This window comes from Ictalurus punctatus, chromosome 20, assembly GCF_001660625.3.
Source record: "Ictalurus punctatus breed USDA103 chromosome 20, Coco_2.0, whole genome shotgun sequence".
Lineage (NCBI taxonomy): Eukaryota > Metazoa > Chordata > Actinopteri > Siluriformes > Ictaluridae > Ictalurus > Ictalurus punctatus.
In genome coordinates this window covers 13,344,328-13,362,455 of record NC_030435.2, presented here as the reverse complement: position 1 = coordinate 13,362,455, position 18,128 = coordinate 13,344,328, and the positions used below count along the sequence as shown (strand labels likewise).

Here is an 18,128-nt window from a genome sequence, read left to right as displayed (position 1 = left end):
CTCCTCTACAAACTGTTGGGTCATTTTTCTTGCAACTCAATGAAAGACCTGGTTACAGATAAGCATAAAAAGTCATGATTAAAAGTGTGTTTAATTACATTCCAATATAGACATTTTATTGCCCACTCTCTGGCTAAAAAAAATAAGTACATGAAATAATGCAAGTGTGGTAGAGAAAAGAAAAGAATAATAATTGCAAGCGTAAAACCACAGAAAGTTAATACACACCATTTAACTACCGTATTTTCACATTTACTTGGCTTATAAGATGGAATCATAATAGAATAAATCTAATTTTTGGGTAATCTACACACAACACTTAACAATCACAAAGTGAAAATCTAACAAGACAACACTTCTGACACTATTTAAAAATAAATGACTTAGTTTGAAAAGTGTACATCCCTTTTACAAAAACATCCCTCAAACAATCTCTAGATTAACTAATTACCTTCGTGGCCACATAGTCAATTAACTTGATAGCTTGAATAAAAAGCTATTTTGAGCTTTAATGTTGGCCCCAAGTGCAGATGTATATAAAGGCAGCAACATGGCGTCCAAAGTCCTCCCAACACAATCCTGCAACAAAGATCCACATCACATGAGGGATATAAAAAGGATTTCCAAGGTTTTGAAGATACCCCAGAGCACAGTCTGTCGAAATCTGGGTGTCCATCAAAACTAGATGGCTGGGAGAGAAGACACTTGCTCAGAGAGGCCACCAGGAACCAAATGGTAACTTTGAAATAGCTAGAAATGATTATGGCCAGCAGAGGAAAACATGAGCATCACATAACAAAATCAAAGATATTGCACACATCTGGCCTGCATGGGAGGGTGGGAAGCATAAAGCCATTTCTCAAAAAGGAGTCCCATTTGAAGTTAGCACAAATACACCTGAAGGATTATGTGATCAGATTAAATCAACACGTCATTTTTGCCATGAATGCGAACACCCCATCAAAAACAACACCATCCCAACTGTGAAGCATGGTGGTAGAAGCATAATGTTTTGTTTCTCTGCAGGGGCTGTGGAACCTGTCAAGATTATTGGGCAGATGGATGGAGCCAAGTATTCTCAGATTCTCAGAAAGAAGCTGATGAAATTTGCAAAATGTCTGCAAACTCATATTCCAAAAATTCATATTCCTACATGGCAATGACCTCAAGCATAAGGCCTAAGCCTCCATGGAGTACCTTGCTAGGAACAAGATGGATGTTCTGGAGCTGCCTAGTCAAAGCCATAACCTAAATCTAAGAATCTATGGAATGACGTGAACATTGCTACCCATCCTCAAAAAACAACTAACCACTCCCAGCATGAACATTTCTGCAATGAGGAGTGGGGGAAGATCTCCAAAGCTAGGGGTGCCTATCTTGTGAATAAATACCCCCAAAAGACTGATAGCTGTAGTTGCTGCCAAGGGTGTCTCCACCAAGTACTGACTCTGGTGGGCGAATACTTAAGAAATGAGGCCATGTCAGTTCTGTCAATTGAATTCTCAACTTTTTTTTCAGATTTAAATAAATTCACTGCATTTGTGTGTTATGTTGTGGGTGTTTTTTTGTTTTGTTTTTTTGGTCAGGGGAAAGTCCCATTTAAATCCAGGATATTTACAGAACCTGACACAACAGAATGTAAACATTTTGAATGGATTTATATTCATTTTCTATCCACTGTAGAACCAGCCTTTTCTCTCACTCAAAGCAAGGGAACAAGAGTGAGACACACAAATACCCAGGGGCTCTTGGCCTCAAGCAAATATCACAGACACTAGGGATGCACCAACAGCATTTTTTTCTATAAAGCTAGCAATATCAGAGCTTTGTTTTCAAGCCAAATCTCAAATGATGGCAGACTTTAAGACAACTGGTGTCCAGTGCTCACATGTTGGTCAGTATAACAAACTTTCATGGAATGTATCAGTGGATAGAAGCATAAAATATGCCAAATTCAATTCAAAAACCAATTCAGTCTTTCAGGCCCATATATCAGATCAGTTCATCCCTAAAAGATACACAAAACCCAAAACAATATATTCCTATATATCCTATGTAGGACTGAATCTTCTGTATATTCACATTGGGAGTTATACTATTATACCATAATTAAGCAATAATATAACAATTAGGCAATTGTTTTTGATTATGATTAAATAGCACACAGTATTGAAGTTAATGATTCGTTCTGTTTTTATTCTATTTTGTTTGTTTCAAAATGACCCTGTTGTGTTCATTAATACAACTATCTTATGCACTGTTAGGCCTACGTGTTAGTGGTATAAGTTATATATGGCATTATATGTTGTACTGTACTATGTGAGAGAGAGACTAACAGCATGATTAACAGGGTTTACCTGATAAAGTAGGTCAGTGGTTCTCAAACATTTTGTGGCCAGGAAACCATTAGCTGTAAAAATCAATCAATCAATCAATCAATCAATCAATCAATCAATTCATCCATCCATCCTCTGGTCCCCTCAGGCCACATTTATTTTATGAACTTTTACAATACTCATTATTTAAATAGGTACAACAATATTCACAATATTCTGGCTATTTATTTGAGCTTTTTATATCTCAACAGGTCCAATTTGACATTATTTATAGAACTACTTGTTTTGCAGATGTTAAGATTTGGATTGAAGCCATGTAATTTAAGTGATCAGTTCTATGTTGCTAAAAAAATTATATAAATCACAAACCAATTATTGTTTCTGTACAAAGCTTTTACACCCACAGTTAAAGTACAGTCCCTTCTGAAACTATTGGAATGGCAAGGCCAGTTAAATTGTTTTTGCTGTAGAGTGAATACATTTTGGAGATTTGAGATTAAAAGATGGATATGAGAAGAGAGTTTAGAATTTCAGCTTTTTTTCTGTGGTATTTATATGTAGATGTCTTAAAGGACATAGACCACCCAATTTGTAGGTGAGCAAATATATTGTGACATGTGACTAACAGGTGTTTCCTGTTATCCAGGTGAGTCCTGTTAGATTGATTGTTTAAACGTTAAATAACTCTGAACATCTACTCTTGGTTTTAGCCTTCAGTTTTACCTGTGATGACTGTATTTGTTGTTAAAAAGGATAAGCCAACATGAAGATCAGAGAGCTGTCTATGGGTGAAAAGCAAGCCCTTTTGAAGCTGAGAAAATAGGGAAAATCTATCAGAGGCATTGCACAAACATTGGGCATAGCCAGTTTGGAATGCCCTGAAAAAGAAATAAACCACTGGTGTACTGAGTAACAGACACTGAATGGGTCAGCCAAGGAACACAACAGCAGCTAATGACAGATGACAGAGAGCTGTGAAGTAAAAGACAAATACAGGCAGTGACATCACCAACAATCTCCACAGGGCAGGGATGAAGTTATCACAATCCATCATTTGAGGAAGACTTTGAGAGCAGAAATATAGAGGCCATACCCCAAGATGCAATCCACTCATCAGCAGTAAGAATCGGAAAGCCAGATTGGAAATGGTACAGCTCATCTGTGAAACATGTGTCGTGGCTTGGGCTTGCATGGCTGCTTCTGGAACAGGCTCACTAATCTTTACTCATGATGGTAGCAGCAGAATGAATTCAGGAGTTTACAGAAACATTTTGTCTGCCAATTTACAGAGAAATGCAGCCAAATTAATCAGAACGTTATCATGCAGCAAGACAATGATCCAAAAGCCACTGCCAACTCAACAAAGGACTATATGTATAGCACAAAACAATTAATTGGCCTTGCCGTTCCTATAGTTTCGGATGGGACTGTATGTTGATTTTAACATCAGTATACTTGTCAGGAAAAGGTTTTAAAGCTTCGTCATCACTGAATGAGTTCCTATTTGCTAGCTAGCTGACATTATCCATAATTTTAATCAAAGTAGCGTACAATAAGTCAACGGAAACATACTGGCAAAGAACAGTCAGCATTTTCATTCAAATTATTTTTTGAGAGAAAAAAAAAATCTATTCATCTAGCTCTGACACCTGTAATAAGTTGTCCATATGAATGGAGAAATGATTTTATATGCTCCACTCATTCTGTGAGTTTGTTTAAAAAGGAGTCACTGGCTAACCTTACAATGTTAAAAAAAAAAAAAAAAAAAAAAACTTTCAATTTGCAGTTTTTATTTTACAGCAAAATTCTGTTTTATTATTTTTACAGGACTGTGGTGTAAACTGTTAGGCTATTAGAGCAGTGTATTGGTTTACAGCAAAATGCCAGAAAATGCAATGCATCGTGGGATATCAAACATTTTGAGCAGGGGAGAGAATGCTAAAAATTCTTCTTGTGTTGATCTTGAGTTTAAATTTATATGCTAGTAGATAAAATGGTAATGTATTCATTCATTGGTAGAGGTGGTTTAATCAGTGCAGACTAGTTGAGCCAATTGTGGTGGCTCAGTGGTTAAGGCATTGAGTTAAAGATCAGAAGGTCATGTGTGGAAAAATCCTAGCACTACCAAACTGCCATGGCTGGGTCCTTGAGTTAAACTTTTAACCTCCTGCTCAGTTGTATCCTGCATCAGCCAACTGAGCAAATATACTAAATTATTAGAGATGCACTGATATTTCGGAGTGATTATGATATATTAATTGATTATTATTTATTGAGTTACTGATATACAGTATATGGTCGATTTGTGCCCCAAATCTTCTGTTATTGTAACGACATATTCATGTGAATATAAATGCTCTGGATTTTTTTTTTTACATTTCTGAGTAAAGGGTAAACAGGTAACGTGTTCTGATATTGTTATTGCTTTAAGAGTGAATATGTTATAGGAATTGCTATCAAATTTATATACACTGCATCCGGAATGTATTCACAGTGCTTCACTTTTTCTACATTTTGTTATGTTACAGCCTTATTCCAATATGGATTAAATTCATTATTTTCCTCAAAATTCTACAAACAATACCCCATAATGACAACGTGAAAGAAGTTTGTTTGAAATCTTTGCAAATTTATTTAAAATGAAAAAACAACAACAAAAAATCACATGTACATAAGCGTTCACAGCCTTTGCCATGACACTCAAAATTGAGCTCAGGTGCATCCTGTTTCCACTGATCATCCTTGAGATGTTTCTACAACTTGATTGGAGTCCACCTGTGGTAAATTCAGTTGATTGGACATGATTTGGAAAGGCACACACCTGTCTATATAAAGTCCCACAGTTAACAATGCATGTCAGAGCACAAACCAAGACAGGATTGTATCGAGGCACAGATCTGGGGAAGGGTACAGAAACATTTCTGCAGCATTGAAGGTCCCAGTGAGCACAGTGGCCTCCATCATCCATAAATGGAATAAGTTTGGAACCACCAGGACTCTTCCTAGAGCTGGCCGCCCAGCCAAACTGAGCGATCAGGGGATAGAGGCCTTAGTCAGGGAGGTGACCAAAAACCTGATGGTCACTCTGGCAGAGCTCCAGCGTGTCTCTATGGAAAGAGGAGAACCTTCCAGAAGAACAACCATGTCTGCAGCAGTCCATCAATCACGCCTGAATGGTAGAGTGGCCAGACGGAAGCCACTCCTCAGTAAAAGGCACATGACAGCCTGTGTGGAGTTTGCCAAAAGGCACCTGAAGGACTCTCAGACCAAAGATTGAACAAAGATTGAACTCTTTGGTCTGAATGGCAAGCGTCATGTCTGGAGGAAACCAGGCACCACTCATCACCTGGCCAATACCATCCCTACAGTGAAGCATGATGGTGGCAGCATCATGCTGTGGGGATGTTTTTCAGCGGCAGGAACTGGGAGAGTAGTCAGGATCGACGGAAAGATGAAAGCAGCAATGTACAGAGACATCCTTAATGAAAACCTGCTCCAGAGTGCTCTGGACCTCAGACTGGGGCGAGGGTTCATCTTCCAACAGGACAACGACCTTAAGCACACAGCCAGGATAACAAAGGAGTGGCTACAGGACAACTCTGTGAATGTCTTTGAGTGGCCCAACCAGAGCCCAGACTTGAACCCGATTGAACATCTCTGGAGAGATCTGAAAATGGCTGTGCACCGACGCTCCCCATCCAACCTGATGGAGCTTGAGAGGTCCTGTAAAGAAGAATGGGAGAAACTGCCCAAAAATAGGTGTGCCAAGCTTGTAGCATCATACTCAAAAAGATTTGAGGCTGTAATTGGTGCCAAAGGTGCTTCAACAACGTATTGAGCAAAGGCTTTGAAGACTTATGTACATGTGCTTTTTCTGTTTTTTATTTTTAATAAATTTGCAGAGATTTCAAACAAATTTCTTTCACATTGTCATTATGTGGTATTGTTTGTAGAATTTTGAGGAAAATGAATTTAATCCATTTTGGAATATAACAAAATGTGGAAAAAGTGAAGCGCTGTGAATACTTTCCGGATGCACTGTAAATAAATATAGAAATTTATATTAAGTGTTTTCAATTATTAATTTTTTGTTAGCCTACATTTATCTCTTGTGTACAAACATTAATCTCAGGTAATGTTGTGGATAAAAATGACATGAAATAAACACGAGGGAGATTGAGTATGAGTAAAAATGTAATTTTATTGGTAATTCACAGGACGGGTGGGTGCGTAGTCTGGAGGAGAGTAAGAGGGGGAGGAAAATGGGGTGCGTCCTGGGGACATGGGGAAATCAGGGTGGGTGAAGTGAGCGGACCACTGAGAGTCGGGCAGACTGGTGGGTGAGAAGAGGGACGGATGGTCGGGGCCCGGATCGGAGAAGACAACATCATCATCCTCGGATTGGAAGCTGGAGGGGGGTTCTGGGTCTGACTGTGTAGAGGCGTCAACACGCACATTCGTGGGGCAGATTCTGTACCGAAGAAGAGGGGGGAACCCCGGATCTCCATTCTTAGGGGGGGTGCTGCGAAGATAGTTAAGTAGCATCATGATATCAGCAGTGAGATGCACAAGCTGGTAATGAGTGTCCAGATCCAGGTCCAAACCCTGATCCAGGTCCAGTAACGGAGAGAGAGGGGACTGACGACGGGCACCGGCACCTAGACACATAGAAGCGGGATTAGGCGGATTGGAATTACGTGCAATTTAAGAGCAGTAATAGTAAAAAAGTCAAAAAGAAGTGTACGAGCTGAGGAGTGCTAAAAACACACACACTCGTACCGTCAAGGGCGGGCAGGTAGACACAACATACATACACACACACTCTCTTCCTCATACACACACATGAATAACTTTAATAGAATCTTATAGTAATAGAGAAACTCTATAAAAAACAGAATTGTAGGATATGCAGGACAGTAGAACTGTAATGATATTAAGAAGTTGGAAGTACAGTAAACCGCTTTTCAAGTAGTATAAATATATATAAACTAAGAAATATAGTGCAAATATGAAAATAAATTATAAACGAGAAATACAGGAAAAAAAGGAAAATATAACTTACTCATGATTCAGATGGTGAAGATTCTCGTCTCGCAAGGAAAGCCTTAATTTTTAGAGCCCCCCCCCCCCCCCCCCCCCCCCCCGAGATAACGATAAGACCAAGGTCCCTCCCGGTTGTTTAGTCGTCTTGCTTACGTCATTTTTTTTACCTAGGGAATTGAGAATCCTGGTTTCTGACTACCTAGGTAAATGAAAGTCCTGGTTTTTGACAACCTAGGTAAATGAGAATCCTGGTTTTTGACAACCTAGGTAACTAGAAACTCTGGGTTTTTGTTTCCTGGGTTGTTGGAAATGCCTGGGTTCTGATTTTATGTGTAAATTAAAACCCCTGGTTTCAATTCTATGGGTAAGTGAAATAGGCCTTTTCTGGAAACCTATGGGTTATCTAGTGTGTAAATACAGTATAAATACTGGAGCTTAAGCTCAGGATATTGGGATCACGTCTGAGAATTCTCATTGGTGTGGATCTCGTGTGGTGGAATGGAACAATAAAGCTGGACCCTTGCTTCTTCTCACTCACGGCTGGTGTATTTTTTCTATCTCCAACTGGGCTCAGAGGTAGATGTGAGTATTGGCTTCTAAGTTGAGTTTTAAATGTTTTTGGGTAATAGGCTAAATTCGAGCCAACAGTAAGAAGAGATGCCCCTCTGCTATAATATATGCTCTGTACTGATTTGTTGCTGATCTTTACTGCCAAGTTCCTGACACAGCAAGAAATCTGAGACACATTTATGAATAAAATTTACCATTTAGCAACATATATACACCAATCAGCCATAACATTAAAACCACCTGACTAATATTGTGTAGGTTCTCGTTGTGCAAAACAAAACAGCTCTGTCCCGTCAAGGCATTGACTCCACAAGACCTCTGAAGGTGTGCTGTGGTATCTGGCACCAAAACGTTAGACTTGTTTGTCCAACACGTCCCACAGATTCTCGGATTGAGATCTGGGGAATTTGGAGGCCAAGGTCCCACCTTGAACTCTTTGTCCTGTTCCTCAAACTATTTCTGAACAATTTTTGCAGTGTGGCAGAGTGCATTATCCTGCTGAAAGAGGTCACTGCCATTAGGGAATACCGTTGCCACAAAGGGGTGTACTTGGTCTGCAACAGTGTGTAGATAGGTGGTATGTGTCAAAGTAACATCCACATGAAGACCAGGACACAAGGTTTCCCAGGACCCAAGGTTTGCCCAGAACATCACACTGCCTCTGCCAGCTTGCCTTCTTCCCATAGTGCATCCTGGTGCCGTCTGTTCCCCAGGTATGCAACACACACACACACACACCCGGCCGTCCACATGATGTAAAAGAAACGATGATTCATCAGTCCAGGCCACCTTCTTCCATTGCTCTATGATCCAGCAATCTATGATTGCTCTAATATTTACATGCCCATTGTAGCCACTTTCAGCAGTGGACAGGCATCAGCACGGGCATTCTGACTGGCCTGCAGCTACGTAGCTCCATATGCAGCAAACTGTGATGCACTGTGTGTTCCGACATCTTTCTATCAAAGTCAGCATTAATTTTTTCAGCGATTTGTGCTACAGTAGCTCTTCTGTGGGATCGGACCAGACAGGTTAGCCTTCACTCCCCCTGCACATCAATAAGCTTTGGCTGCCTATGACCCTGTCACCAGCTCACTGGTTGGCCTTACTTGGGCCAGTTTTTGTAGGTACTAAACCACTGCATACAGAGAACACCCTACAGGACATGTTGTTTTGGAGATGCTCTGACCCAGTCATCTATTCCTCACAGTTGGGCCCTTGTCAAAGTCACACAGATCCTTACACTTGCCCATTTTTCCAGCTTCCAACACATCAATATCTGTCTAATATCTCACATCTCTTGACAGGTGCCATTGTAACAAGCTAATCAGTGTTATTCACTTCACCTGTCAGTGGAAGTGGTTTGTCAGTGGATTTAATGTTATGGCTGATTGGTGTATTATTGTCTTTTTGATAGACACATTTATATTTAATAAATTGATATTTTTATATAAATGTATATAAAATTTAATTTATATTTATGTCAAATAACAGTATATGTAGACAGACTCCATATAATTAAATATCTACACTGTATCAGGTTTGTTGTAAAAATGATCAGTAACCACTGCCAGGAATTAGCTGCTGTATTTCATGCTACACTTAAAATTTCTGGCCAAGCAATTACAGTAATTTTTTAGCAAATGGTTCAATGATTTACAGTACACTCAAAAGTGCTGTTCGACTAATTACAGGAAGTTTTTCGACGTTTTACAATATGCTATAATTGTCTTGTATAATGAATAACACTAAGCAAGGAACAGTCATTTTAATTTTTCTGAATTTACTTCTCCAACTATATAGCTATGGCTGAGAAAGAGGAAGTGCATGCTGTATACAAGTAATCATTTATTGTATTCAACCAATCCATGAATCAAACATTACATGTTTATATTTTTATCATTCAGTGACATCTGATCCATTGAAGATGTTGTTTAGACCAGTGGTTTTCAAAGTGGGGGCCGCCAAGGGATGCCCGGGGGGCCTCAACAATTTGGTCGGAGCCACCAAGCCCATCCCTCCCACTAGTGTGTTTTCTCTTTCTCACTCTCAGACAACCACACACACAATCAATTCCTAATATAATGTAATGTAAAGATGTATGATGTAAATATTAATAAAAAAGAGGAGGGGGGGGGGTGTATTCAGAAGTCTATATTTTTAATGTGTTTTAAAGACATCTTGCAAAAGGGGGACCTCGGACAAATATTAATGCCATTTGAGGGGCCTTGCCCTGGAAAAGTTTGGGTACCCCTGGTTTAGACAATGATATAGTGAGAAACTCTGTAACTCTGTAAACTCTGTATTATTAAGTATGAACTATGCATCAATAATCTTTGAAAACCAAGACAGTGAGTTGTTTGAGATTAAATTTAACTTCAGTTTAATCTGAATTGTTTTTGCAGCTATTTCCATAAAGCAATTATATAGCGATATCAATATATGATTCTGTAAAGGGCTAGTTTAGATATCTAGCAACATGAAACTTGCAAAAAATATTGTATTCATACTACTAGATTTGATTGCTTGCTTGATTGATTGATTGATTTAACTTTATTGTCCACCAATGTGGAAATTATGCTTTGGCTTCTCATTTAAAAAAAACAAAAAACAAAACAAAACAAACAAAAAAAAAACACAAGAAAGAAAACCCCACAAATACACATACACAATACACAAGTTATACACATTCACAATACATCAATATAAAAATTATTCTCAAAAGGAGTTGCCTAACCTTCATTTAATATTCTAATTGCCACTGGTATAAAGGAATGTTTGTACACATTTCTGAGATATTTTGGGACCTTATACCTTCTTCCAGATGGAAGCATTACAAATTGTGAATTAAGTGATTGTGTGATTTACTAGGAGGAAAAATACAGCAAAAGGGCTCTCTCATAGATACACGCAAGGAAAAGCTCCGCCTACTGGCGTTCCTAATTGGTTGATTTGCCGCTCCTGTTTACGGGCTCGGCTTTTTTATTGGTTGGCTGTGGCACGTCATACTCGTTTGTTTATTGAAGCGCCAAACTCAAGTGTCTGCGGTTTTCAGTGCAGGTGTAATTTATTTGTGTTCAAGAAAGCGCGTGTTATGACTTTTCTTCTGTTTATGTTGTTCTACACGTCTTTGCGAAAACTATTTGAATATCTCTTTGCTTGAGTTTCGGTGAAAAACCCGCGTTTGTGCTAAGCAGGAGCTCCTGGAGTCGGCTTGCCTGCCTGCCTGTGAGTGGCTTCGACAGAGTGGCGGTTGGTTTATTTCTCGAAACATCACCGGTGAGTGATGAGAGCTGGCTCCGGATTCTCACATAATTACTCTTCTAAGAGTCCGGAACTGAATAGTTCCTAGTTTGTTAGCCAGCTAGCTATATTACTTAGATAACGGCATTTGAGCTAGTCTGCTGCCTGAGTTCCTTTTAGCCCTGTAGTGCACTGCTGGGGTTCTTTTAAATTAGTAATATGGTTAGTGTGTGTGTTTGTTTGTGTGTGTGTTTCAAGTGCAGAAAATGTCGCTGTGGCGCCATGTCGTTGATAAACAGAAGGTCAGCCATGCTAATGCTACAGGCGACAGTGTTTGTGTTGTTGCTAAGAGTAAATCCGCTCTGCTGGGACTTGAGGACTATGTGAAGACAAGTCTGTCTCCTCCAGAACCTCCTACAAAGGAGGGCTTATTTCAGCACAATTCAGACTCCACTACAGGTCAGACTACTTTTTTATTATTTATTTATTTATTTATTTATTTATTTATTCATTCATTCATTCATTCATTCATTCATTCATTCATTAAATATATTAAAGATTTTGCTGAACGAGATTCAAAGATCCGAGTCGGTAAAATGATCCGAATCAGTGATTCCCATCACTAGTGATCGCAGAAATGAACAGAGTCAAACAAACTCCGCTATATTTGGAGGAGCTTGCGATTTTTTTTTTCAAAATTTTCTGCAGATTTGGGCCAGGACGTGTCGGGTGACGTCATCACAACACGCATTCAGCCAAAGCCCTCTTCAATTCGCATGAGTCGAACATGACTACAGCTAGAAGGTCTCATTTACTTACATACACCACTATGAAAGAGCATGCAAAACAGCTTCATGCAATTGCAATGTGGCCAATTCAAGTAGTCTTCCTGCACTTTTGGGTGCAACAATCTCAAAAAAATGTGTGTTTTTGTTTTTTGTGAAATCCTGTGTGGATTACTAGGTTTTTGCAGCCGATCGGTGACTGCCATGTTCGCTGGTTACATTTTTGTGAAACATCCCCTAGAATTTATGTGCCTTGGGGCTAATGAAGCCCATTTCTCTGACATGACCATGGATGTCATTAGCACTGACCGAGAAGGTGCACGGGAAGTATAATGAGTATAATAAACACAAATAAAGTGGATTACTTTCTCGATAATGGATTTTTCAAAATAGAGAAACACAACTAAATGAACAAACATTGTTCAATCAAACTACACAATGAGTCAAACACCAGCACTTGTTTTGTGTGTTTGAATGAATAAGCTGGGTAATGGAAAGTGCAGCTTTTCCGTTTACCGTGCTTGCTATTCAGACAAGACACGATGCAACTACAGACTTGAAACATTTGACTTAAAAAAAAAAAAATAAAAAAAAAAATAGCAAATGGTGTTGCCAAATAGTGAAAGACAAATGATGAGAGTGCATTAAATGAACACAATTTATTTGCATGTAAGTTTATGTTCTATCCTGAAATGGTAACTCTGCTTTTTTGTAGGTGATGTTAGAAGAAAGTCACCAGTAGTGATGAAGGATGTTCCTTTATCCCCACTTTGTGGTTCTCCTTGCCGTTGTCAAGCTTCAGGTTCATCTCTGGCTCAGTTGGAGAGCTCACAGCTTGAGAAGCTGATCTCTCAAAGACCCTGCCTTGGAAAAAAGGGGCTCAAGCTCATCCACAGCCCTAATAAGGCCACCATCACTGTGGACTGCACTACAGCACAGGTATAACACCACCGTTGGGTTCGCAGACCTACAAGTCGTACAAATCAGGATAGGAATCTTTAAGGATTAAACTGTATTACTGCTCTTACCGATACTGCTTATTGATCCGGTACTTTAAAGGTATTCTTATCGGTCCTTTGTGTTGTGTTGTGTGTGGGGTTTTTTTTTTTTTTTTTTTTTTTTTTTTTTAAATAAAAAAAGAAACAAATTGAGAACTAGAGCTGCTACAACTAATCGATATCATTGATGATAATCGATTATGAAAATCGTTGTCAACGAATTTTGTTCTTGATTAGTCGGTCTGTGCGCAGCACGGGGCATGTTTACTCATTACGTTACTTCGGTTCAGAAAACACGCTCCGGAGAGTAAATGCTAAAGTTGTGTCCCAAATGAAGTACTGTACTCTTACACTATGCACGCTGATACAGAGAGGGAGCACGAGTAAGATCTGTAATGTCTAATTAAAACACTGTGATCACAAGTAAAATAATATGTCTAAAGGCAGCGAGTAACGGAAACCACAAAGTGCAGTGAAGTGAGTTTTTTATTATTAATGTAGGACTGGAGTTTAATTGGGTGCTTTTTGTCCATCCATAAACATAATGCATAAATACTATAAAAAAATTTTATATATATAATATAATTTTATTTTATAGTATTTATGCATTATGTTTATGGAAGCACAAAAAGCACCCAATTAAACTCCATTCCTACATTTAATAATATATTCGTGAGTGTGTGTTGGTTCTTTTCTGTTCCAGACAAACAGTTGTGTAAAGTTTTAGTCTGAAGTTTATATTTGTGACTCTCAGTTTGTGGATTTTATTTTAAATAAATAAATTTAAAAAAGGTACCAAAAGTTTGCCCCACCCCCATCAGATTAATTGAAAAGAATAATCGGCCAGCTAATCGATTACGAAAATAATCGTTAGTTGCAGCCCTATTGAGAACAGAATTAACATTGCTTTATTTATTTTTTTAAATAAAATAAGTTTATTATATATCTATTCCTGTGTGAAGGCATTTTTTAGTGTTTAAGATTTATATATTGCAGATAAAATACTCAATTTTTAGATGTAGACTTTTTGTAAAGGTAAATGAAAGTGATGTGCATTTAATAGCCTAAATGTATGTATGTTTGTTTGTTTGTTTGTTTTTATTTATTTATTTATTTGGGATTTTAAAAACATGTAGTAAATATGTTGAATGCGTAATGTCGTTTCACCCGAATGAAATCAACATCATTTTAATGTAAGGTAAGCAAACCAATTAGGTTTTACACTTATTTTAAATGGCGTGAACGCTGATTTCAGCATGACTTTAACGAGCAAAAAGATGTTGGATTGATGTTGGAGATGAACGTTGTTTTGATGCCGCAAGAGACCTCGATTATGCGATGATTGTCATTGTTATTTGGGAAGGCTGACGTAGATGGGGCAACCAGAGACGAGCTAGCTTGGCAGTTGAAATGTTTGCGTTTCTCTGTCTGCACTTTTGAAAGATGCTTTGATGGACTGCTTTTGTTTTTGCCCTTACAAGCAAAAATCTTGTTGCACTTGTGGTAACGAACATTGTCTGGATCAGCTCTAGGGAAGTGTAACCACACGTGAATGTTTGGTTCTCTCTGCCATCCTCACTCTGTGTATTAAGCAGGAGCTTTCGTGTTGTGTGCACGCTCGCTGTTGCGTGTGATGCAGTCTCCGTGCACAAGAGATCTCACTTTTGGATTGCAAATGACTAAGATGCAGATGAACATCTTAATATCGCAAATTGGAAATGGTTGGTGAAATAAGATAACGTTTATTTAGCAATAATGAATAGGAAATATATTTTCTTCATTCATATGCAAAGAAAACAATTTCACTGTGCTCTACTGTATATGTGACCAATAAAGACTCATCATTATTTCTCCAGTGCTGAAAGCAGAACCAATAGCATCCAAGCTTATCGATAGTACAGTCTTTCATAATTAACACTGGGGCCAGTTTAATACTGGGTTTCGCTACTAAACCTACTAATTCCTACTTACAAATCACTTGATAGGATAACTATGAAAATGTGCATGAATAGCGACATGTAGTTATATTCACAGCATATAACATGCATGCATGCAATATACATGCAGTACATGTCTGAGTGTCGACAATAAAATAAAATAAAACAGCAAATCGCACAGCCCACCAGCCTGACATATTGCACAGTCCCTGTATTATTGCGCACTTCTGTAGACTCTGCACTGTAAATTTTTATAGAAGCTGGTACAAATGAGTTTTTTCATCTGTTAAGTTTGCACCTTGGCACTCTGTACCTTCTGCCAAAGGGTAGGAGGTAACACTCGCAGTGAAGGACACTAGATGGGTCAGCCACTATTTTCTGTGCTCCCTTGAGCGTGGGCTGTTCATGAATGGACTAAAGGGACTTGAATCCCTTTTTTCCTATGACCTTTATGTTGGTGTTAACAGTGGAGGATAGCTGAGATTTTAACCAGACTGTAAGATTAAAATGAGGACGTTAACCTCACACCAGTGCACAAACAGTAGAAACTAGGAATAAATTTAAATAGACTACTGATCAGTCCCAGCACTTCTAACAGGCAAACTATGTATGATTGCTGTTATTAAATATCTGCACTCTTTGAATGATGCCTGTCCAAATTAAGTTAGTGGACTGGAGCTAATTGTTATATAATTTTTCCCTTATACAACAGGCTCTTGAGGGGTTTGAGATCCTTTCAAGGTCAACCTGACAAAAAATCACTCTCATTAGATGATGGTCCCTCATAATCAGGGTCCACCACATTGTCCTCAATCTTAAGCATATCCTCAACATTTTCTCTGTTACAAAGGTGTGTTTACAGAGCCCTGCCAGCAGAAAATTTCGAGAGAAAGAGAGTACAGTCCTTACAAGAAAAAGAGAGATGATTCATGAGGCTCTTTCCTCTTTGTTTTATTTGCTTGCTTTGCCTAAGCAACTCGTGTAACTTATAAACTACACTACCCAGCAGTGCATACTCTGGAACCGCACGCAAAATTCGGACAAGTCAGGCGGTATCAAGCTAATAAAATAAAAATGTTATGCATGATTTGCGAGCTGTTAACAAGGCCGTAGGTTGAAAAGTCGTTCTATCCAGCAGTAGCGTTTGTATTATAGACATGTTTACATACACACACTTGCACACAGGAATGCAGACGATGGATTTTTACTGCTTGTGCTCCAACCTGTAGTTATGACATAGCCCATAATAATTTGCCGGAGGGTATTATTGTTTAAGTCTAAGTGCAATGTTACTGTTTGTCAGTAGAGTTAGCAACTTGCTGTTTAAACAGACGTACACAAGACGTACAATGGTAAGCAGGATGGGTAATGCATACTTCTCATTAAAACCTAGTGTTAAGGACATGTTCATGGTCAATTTAATTTTTCTTCATCCAAGAACATGTAACTTTAAAGCTGAGGCTGTGCATGACATGTAAGTTGATGATGTACTGAATGAAACCATGGGAAATCATGTTGATCCCAAATGTTTTAAAGGTAAGATACAAGTTTAAAAAAAAAAAAAAAAAAAAAAAAGGTGAAAATGTGTTCTGCTGCAAGGAACAAAAATGCAGTTGTGATTATCTCAAATGCATGGTTGGTGTTCTGCAAGTTGCAGGTTTAAGACCTCTCTGTCTCTCTCTCTGTCTCTCTGAGAGGTGCTGGATGTGAACAAGCAAGCCTGCAAGCTCTTTGAGTACACACGCAATGAGCTGATTGGGCGAACGCTGACCTTCCTCCTGAAGACAAGTCAGATGTCTGAGGATGTCTTGGGAGAAGAAATCCTGGACTCTGCAGGCAACTTAATCACCATATCAGGAAAAGTGGTATGAACCCTTGGGGGGGGGGTATCGTTTTCAGATAATAAAAGCAAATGACGCACATGATATGAAATCTTCACATTCAGCACACATGTTGAATATCATAATGACAATTTCATTCATCTTCGGGATCTGATCAGGGTCTTGAACACTGGGCGTGAGACAGGAGTGCACCCTGAATGTGACGGCGGTCGATCACAGAACACCGTGCACACACGCATTGCAGACTCCTTCACACTTGGGGCGATTTAATGTAGCCAGTTCACTTACAGGCACATTTTTTTTGGTCGCAGAGGTAAATAGAAACCCTCATGAACATGAGGAGAATGTGAAAAGCCACACAGACAGTAACATGAGCTCAGGGTCGAACCAAGGACCCAAGAGCTGTGAGGTGGCAACACTATCTACTGTGAGGGGTAAAAGCAAGGCTGAGGCTAACCAAGCGACGGCTGAGCTCACTGAGACTCATAGATCAAACAGCGGGGGTCGGTTATTTATTTATTTATTTATTTATTTATTTAAAACACACACCCCCCCCATCTTTATGATTTTTATATAAAGATGTTTGTCTATGTAGATTTGTAATTCTTGTCATTAACTGCTTAAGTGCAGCTGTCCCACAACATTGTGATGTTTTCTTTCCAACTTTGAAATGTCTGCCGAATTCTTCCTTGCAGGTAAATGCAGTGAGTAAAGCAGGCTCAGAGTTCCCGGTGTCTGTGTGGACACGCTCACATAATCACAAAACCTGCGTACTGCTTCTGGAGAGAGTGGAGAGGATATCGGCCCATTTCTCCTTCTCTAAAGAGGTCACATTTATATTTGTTGATTTTAGTTCATACTGTCTGGAATGATTGAACACGCATCAGACTATTGGGTCTGTGCTTTAGCATATAGCTTACACACTTGGGTGGTTTTCACACTGGGCACATTTTGCTGCGGTCCAAATCTGAGTGCAGTCGAGTGGTCTGGTTTGAACCCCAGTGCATTTTGCGTTCATCTTGCTTCATCACAAACGCAAAAGGGAGAACACGACGCAACTCCCCATATTCTTTTATTATTTATTTTTTGGTGCTATTATGTGCAGCGAAGTGAACAACACTGCGTCTGTGTGCGTTACGTGGCGTAATTCATCTGATGTCCAGGAGAAGTGTTTGAGGAGACAGCTGATGGCAAGGAATTCATTTGGTACACGTGTGTTGTGGAAACTAACAATGTCATCATCGGCTAAAACACACGTACGGGTTACTTTACGACCTGAACAAGTGCGGACCCGAGTACAAGTTGCATTCATATTCGAAGGAATTGTGGCTCCGTTCCAGTTAAACCCGAACTCTGACCAACTCCTACATGCAGT

General features: G+C 39.1%; 1 protein-coding gene across 4 annotated transcripts in view; it reads left to right on the top strand.

Annotated features, from left to right (window-relative positions):
* The first annotated feature begins 10,976 nt into the window (after positions 1-10,976).
* pask (PAS domain containing serine/threonine kinase) overlaps positions 10,977-18,128 on the top strand; it is a 32,471-nt gene continuing 25,319 nt past the window's right edge. For 3 of the 4 annotated variants that reach the window (XR_001815841.3, XM_017496257.3, XM_017496255.3), the window contains exons 1-5: positions 10,977-11,228; positions 11,451-11,651; positions 12,693-12,916; positions 16,610-16,777; positions 17,449-17,580. Coding sequence is in view for 3 of the 4 variants with exons in the window: in XM_017496257.3 (XP_017351746.1) it covers positions 11,459-11,651; positions 12,693-12,916; positions 16,610-16,777; positions 17,449-17,580 (717 nt within the window). In the remaining variant the exon portion in view is untranslated. The remainder of the gene's footprint in view (positions 11,229-11,450; positions 11,652-12,692; positions 12,917-16,609; positions 16,778-17,448; positions 17,581-18,128) is intronic. The other variant, XM_017496256.3, reaches the window with a different exon arrangement.